The sequence below is a fragment of the Glycine soja genome, chromosome 1 (assembly GCF_004193775.1).
Source record: "Glycine soja cultivar W05 chromosome 1, ASM419377v2, whole genome shotgun sequence".
Taxonomy (NCBI): Eukaryota; Viridiplantae; Streptophyta; class Magnoliopsida; order Fabales; family Fabaceae; genus Glycine; species Glycine soja.
Window position 1 is genome coordinate 1,601,641 of NC_041002.1, and position 6,390 is coordinate 1,608,030.

Consider the following 6,390-nt stretch of genomic DNA (forward strand, 5'->3'; position numbering starts at 1 on the left):
ATATTTTATGTTAAATATCTCTTATGTTTTTTAATGTAACAACTAACGAGGAGTATATGGTTAACGTTATCAATTCAAATTAATACTTTTTTTTATTGTTAAACGTTAATTTTTTTATTTTTACGTTGATAAACGTTAATTGTTACGCTAGTTTATTAAAAAAAGGTTTTTTCTTTCCTTTTCATTTTCTTTGCAAGGAAGGATATCCTCCTTTTAAATATACTTTTTGATACCTTTTGACTAGTTCGCTAAAATTTCTGAAACATGTACCAGTGTTATAAATTTCGAAGGAAATTACACCGATTTGGTAAATTATCGTCATCTGAGTATAGAACAGAGGCGTCCCACGCCGTCTTACGTCGCTTTCACCGATTCCGAGCCTTTGATCGGTGATGTCGCCATGAATCCCACTAACATCGTCTTCGGTAAGATCCGCATCTTTATAATGTATTTTATTTTTGTATTGGAATAGTTTGGGTAAAACGTTCATAGATTTCTAGCTCTGTTATTTGTTACTGGAATTTAATTTTTTGTAAATTATTATTCGTAATTTTTTTATTACCTTCTTCTTGTTATATGTTTTAAATACCGAGATTGTGAATCGTTGCTTGATTTGAATTGAGGATTGTGTTGTTGGTCTTATTCACTGGAATCACTTTGCCTGGACACGCACTCGCATTGTTCGTTGTAATCTCTTTTTGAATTGAATAGTGTTATGCTAAAATTCAGTGCAATGAGAGTTATTTGATCTCTTAATTACGATGGAATACAGAGTTAGGAGTTATTAACACACTCGCGTTGTTGGTTGAAATTTGTTTTCTATTTTAATGGTATAACATTTTTAGTTTGTTAAAAATAAATTTCTCGTGACAATTTTAAATTTTGTTATGAAGGTTAGGAATTAGGATATTCCACTTTATCCTTCCTTGTATTGAATGTATTCCTATTCGTTTTACCTCTTGTCCTTTTTCACTTGTTTCTCGGCCTTTACCGATCCCAAATGCGTTTTAGTTTGAAAGGATGGTATGATACTAATGATTAAGCCTCCACCTTCTGTAACTTTTCCTTCCTTAATCTCTGAATTGCTTCTTTGATACTTTTGCAGTGAGGAAATTCCAGCTCCAATCTCTTCCAATCCCTTCCACGCGTAATCACTTGCGTGCAAACTGAATTTGTTGATATTGGACAGTTCCCTCACGTAGCAATTTGTAATACTGTGACCTCTGAACCTAATAAATGTGATTTGAAGTTTGAAGAGATAGTATTTTTCATCTCGGCTGAAAAAATGCAGGAAATTTCATTTTTGTTTTTCTCTTATTTTTGTACCATGGCTTGTATAAAGTGTATGTATGCTTGTTTCATATTGAATTTTTCTGCTTCTGTATTTTTCTGGTATTGAACAGATGGTTGTCTGCTACTGTATTTATCTGGTATTGTTGTCCCGGTAAATAGTAGTCAGTGAATTTGATACATGAAACATATAGGCCATGCCAGGTGAATTTGGTACTATATATTTCAGTGACTGATTTAGTTCTTTTATTTTGTAAGATACCATGTTAGGCCAGTTTCTATCACACCACCTGTTAGTCCTTCTGTATTCTTAATCTGTTAAAACTCAAAAAAATCAATCACATGACATGTTCACTAAAAAAAGCCGGCACAGCAATTAACGGGGCCATTGGAGGAGTAGTGTTCCATTTGCTGCAACTTTGTGTAGGTTTGCCTTTAATATTAAATGATCAATTAGTAGTGCACTTAAAACATTGAAGCATTGAATTTGTCCCTATATTATATGTCTTGTTTATGAACCAAGTTGTTTGTTTACTCTAAATTTTGACTGAATGAATATTAGTGAATCTATAGGAGAAAGACTAGAAATTAAATGGTTCAATGGAGCCTCAGTGCCACTGTTGGAGTCATAGATTATGCATACCAACTTCCTATGTGGATTTCAAATGGCTTGGTTGCCCATTTTTGGTAAAAGAAAACCCAGTTGCAAAGATTCTAATCTACAGGGGATTGTGTTGTCCATAGTTAAAGATCTCACGCTTGGTAGGGGTGTGGTGGCTGAGATTTGTGAAGAGGATGAGTAATCTGATATGGCAAGATCATGCATCAAGTTTTAACTTCATGTGTGTGTTTGTGTATGTACACTTAATTGTATTTCTGTTTCTGCCCTTTGTCTAGTCTAGTACACTTGTATGAAAATCTAGTCTTGTATGCAGTGTCTGTTCTAGCAATGCGTCTCTCTTTTCCATATATGTAGTTATGTACTTGTAAGTATAAATAGATGCTTATGAAACTAATATTATCTACAACATTTATTTTCTCCTGAATTCTGCAGTGAAGATGTAAGTGTAGCTCTGACTGATATCTTGAAGCTACCTCTGATGGATAAAAGCAATGGCTGCAGCTTCTCTAGCATATCTTCAATTGCTGTCTTTTCAAGTGCTGTTTTTGTTGTCTCCTTGATTTTGGTTCGTCTCCTTTATGTCTTATACTGTAGCAGCAAGCCCTTGAGCAAAAGGGCTTCAAAACCTTTTAGTACCCTTATTATTTTAGGATCAGGTTTGCACTTTCTTTTCCTTCTTTTCCATCCATATCAAAACATTTCATGAGAATTCCACAAATTTATAGTTTTATCTGCTGTAGGTGGTCATACTGCTGAGATGCTTAATCTACTGGCAGTGTTACAGAAAGGTAGGTTTAATCCAAGATTCTACATTGCTGCTGCTACTGATAATATGAGTCTTCAAAAAGCTCAGTTGTTGGAGAATTCCCTGGCTGCTGAGGTTCTATTTTTTGCTATGTCTCTCGAAGTACCTTTTATTCAATGAACTATATTTTTCTTTTTTTTTTCTTTGGTGTGTGTGTGGGTGTTTTGGTGGGGGTGAGGGGGAGTTCTAAAATATAAATTGGGTAGTTTTTAACTTGGTGCTCCTTTATTGCAACATATGGATCAATATGTTAATGGCTATAGAAATAGGTGTTCAACACTTTGTCTATGCTTTCATTTGATAATTATAGGAAAATTATGGAACTCTTTGTTTGGAGATAGTATATGGGCTGAAGTCCTGTATATTTAGATGTCACAATAATTGGCTTTGACTGATGATTATAAACATGACTACTGCTAATGATTCAACCTGTTGCTTGAATAGGTAGATCCAAAGCAATGCTGTCTGGTGCTTTATAGTTTTGTTACATGACTGTATCTAGGAATCTAATAATAGCTTATTGCCACAAGAACTTTGTAGTCTTTAATCATCTGCCATTATCCTTGATGGAAATTATTTTTAAATACTAAATTAAAATATCTGTATTTTTTGAATGGTATCGATAGTTTGTTTTGCTGATTTCTGCCATTCTTTCTGGTTTGCTAATCTCAAACTTTTGCCAGTTGCAGATTTGGGGACAGGAAATAGACAATATATATCTATCTAACTTGTCCTTTTCTGTTTTCTATTTCTTCTATTGACATACTTGCAATTTGTTAATTTTTATTGAAGCTTGATGAGTTTTGAATTTCACTTCTGCTTGTTGCTGGTTTACAGATGCTGATCAGAAATAGATTTTACTGCAGAATGCAACAAGGGTCACTGATACTGCACAGTTCATGAAGATATATCGGAGTAGAGAAGTTGGTCAATCATATATAACCTCCGTTTGGACTACTTTTGTTGCAATGGTGCATGCGCTATGGCTAATGATTAAAATTAGACCTGAAGTGGTACCATGTATATCATTCTTTGCTTCTATTATTAATTTTACTATGTTACAATTTGAGGTAATTCTGTATTGCTACTGTCCAGATACTTTGCAATGGACCTGGAACTTGCATTCCCCTCTGTGCTATTGCATTTATATTTAAGGTTCGTATTCCCTTCCTTATTCTTCTATCATTTCCATAATTTCATTTATCCACTTCATTTGATAAATTATGGTTCTACTGAAATTGTTCAAGCTTCTGTGCAGGTACTGGGAATCAGATGGTCATTAATTTTCTACGTTGAGAGTATCGCAAGAGTGAGAAGGCTCTCCTTGAGAGGCCTGCTCCTGTACAAGTTGCGGATGGCTGATAAACTTTTTGTTCAGTGGCCACAGCTGCAACGACAGTATCCCCGAGCTACCTATGCTGGTCGACTCATGTAACCAATTGGTTCCTTTAATATCATTAAGCAAAAGCTGCATTCCATGGTTCATGGTTGTATTGATTATTATATTTAAGTTCTCCCTGCATTTGTTAAAGTGTTTTTATAGGTTAATTGATTGCTATTCTTTGTTTTTTCAAAAGGACAAAGGAAGATAAGAAGATTAAGATATTCGATTACATACAAATTTGTTGGATGTGAAACCGTTTCTTGATAACTACTAATTACTAAACTTTAAAAATTTTCTTTGTAGTAGTATCACGTACTTTCTATGCTTTTCTTGTTAAGTAGCACCTAGCTATCTTAATTTGATGGCGGGAATATTCGTTAGACCAAATTGGTATTACTCTTTATTTCAGATATATTATTGATTTCTGTCAGTCTTTCATCCAACAAGCATCTTTACAATTTTTTAAAAAATTGGTTGGATTTTGCCAATTTTTTTAGGCTGCAGATTACTCTTCTCTCTTTCATATTAGGCAGTTGCTTCAAATAAAGAAACTAAGTGTTACATCAACTTCCATTTAAAGCTGACGTACCTTTTTCTTTAACGAGAAATGGAAAAAAGGGCAAAGTGCATTAGTGGCTAGTGCAGAAACAGTTTATTTCTAGTTGTCTTAGCTTATACATCTATATCAATGTGGTTTTGGAGTAATGGATCCACTTTGGTAAATCATGGCCTACTAGAATCAATAGAATGATTATATACATTATGTTGTAATTAGTTGAGATGATAAAGACAGAGAAGATGAAAATAAAAAAGAAATATTTGAATTAAAGTAGATCATTAGATATGTAAGAGTGAGACTTGTATAGAACTCATTTTATTTCTTTATTTCTCTTCTTCTTCCCTCAACCAAATACAACATAAGTGAGATTAATCAAACAAGTTTTGTACAGTTTACTTAGCTGAAGTTTTTATGGTTTATTGCTGTTTTCTATTTGATTTTGTTTCTCTTGATGGTTACAACCTTATTTAAATTTTATTTATAAATATTCGTGTGGTTTCCCTTTCCCAACGCGTTTTTTTATATCTTTTGAGCAGGGTTAAGGTTTTAAATTATTTTTTTGGATAAAGCTAACGTTTGTGTTATGGTTACTGAAGTTACAGAAAAATTGTGGACAAATGTCAAGGTCATGGACTGCATTTCGAAATTATGGTAGCAGTCTTCTGCAAGTGACATTTTCAAAACATTTATGGAAACAGTTGGCTAATTTATGTCCTTGTTAATTGAAAACAAGTGCGGTATGTAATTGTAATCAAACTCCCCTCATTTTTTTTTCATAAGGAATCTTGTAAACGAATGTCTAAAGATACTAATTAGGAAATCGATAAATAAATTAAGGCAAATGTTAACGGATATTTAATGGCATTGGTTAATAATTAATAGAATTTTTTTATTAGGAAGTATTTCTAATATATTCTTATCATGACTTTCAATGTATTTTCAACAAAATTTTCATAAATATTTTATTTATTAATTTCTTAACTTAGGACATTTTATAATTCATAAATAAAAATATTTATTGAAAATCAGATGAAAATGTTACACTAAATGTTACCCTTTCAATATACCGAAAACAAAATGTTACACTCTCTTAATTGTTTTACTCTTTATTGCTTAACTAGTATTCTCAAGTAATTGTTAACATATTCTTTTTAAAATATAACAACTTATAAATAATTCTTTTATTTTCTGCTTATTAAGCACGACCTTACAAAATACTAGAAATTTTCTCCTTTGTCTCTAGCAATGATTAACAATATCTTATTTTGATTGAAAATATTTGATTTTGAATCTTTTCTTCTTATTTATATCACATCCACAATTAGTCATAGGCCCATACATCCCCATCAGTTACTCCAATTTCAACAATTTCCCTTTCTACGAGAAAAGTTAATCTGAAAATGAACAAGCCAAACTTGCCGCCTTAAAAAGCCAGTTTTACTATAAGGGGAAAAATAATACTGTGGTTGATCCCTAAACTGAAGGCTATAGCAGCCAGAAAATTTTAACTTGAATGGGAACATCTTCACACGCCTTCTGATATTCTGATATTCAATGAATAGTTTATACTAAATGATTAAAAACATATTCAAATTCAGTTATAAATGCATAGTCTTGAAATAAACGGCAAGACTATACTTGTCCACATTTGCCCACATCGCAATGGTTCTATAGGTCTCTCTGCTCTCTAGTCTCTTGTTGATTGAAGGCCTATACAGACTACCCCTTTC

General features: G+C 32.7%; 1 protein-coding gene across 3 annotated transcripts; it reads left to right on the forward strand.

Annotated features, from left to right (window-relative positions):
- Positions 1–197: 197 nt before the first annotated feature.
- On the forward strand, positions 198–4,401 carry LOC114408666 (UDP-N-acetylglucosamine transferase subunit ALG14 homolog). Of its 3 annotated transcripts, none has more exons than XM_028371810.1 (7): positions 198–425; positions 1,106–1,208; positions 2,345–2,568; positions 2,653–2,792; positions 3,584–3,730; positions 3,813–3,872; positions 3,965–4,145. In XM_028371810.1, the coding sequence occupies exons 3-7, from the start codon at positions 2,391–2,393 to the stop codon at positions 3,998–4,000; spliced, it is 561 nt and encodes a 186-aa protein (XP_028227611.1). In that variant the 5' UTR covers positions 198–425; positions 1,106–1,208; positions 2,345–2,390; the 3' UTR covers positions 4,001–4,145. The 3 variants fall into 3 exon arrangements, with proteins under 3 accessions (XP_028227611.1, XP_028227606.1, XP_028227599.1); XM_028371798.1 differs by having other exon boundaries at positions 204–425; positions 3,976–4,401; XM_028371805.1 differs by lacking the exon at positions 1,106–1,208 and having other exon boundaries at positions 203–425; positions 3,976–4,401.
- Positions 4,402–6,390: the final 1,989 nt, after the last annotated feature.

What these genes read in the sequence shown, in the direction of transcription:
- LOC114408666 (XM_028371805.1), top strand. Translation starts at nt 2,391, where the DNA reads ATGGATAAAAGCAATGGCTGCAGCTTCTCTAGCATATCTTCAATTGCT. An exon ending in CCTTATTATTTTAGGATCAG is followed by an intron (nt 2,569 to 2,652) that starts GTTTGCACTTTC and finishes TATCTGCTGTAG; the next exon opens with GTGGTCATACTGCTGAGATG. An exon ending in AGAATTCCCTGGCTGCTGAG is followed by an intron (nt 2,793 to 3,583) that starts GTTCTATTTTTT and finishes ATTTTACTGCAG; the next exon opens with AATGCAACAAGGGTCACTGA.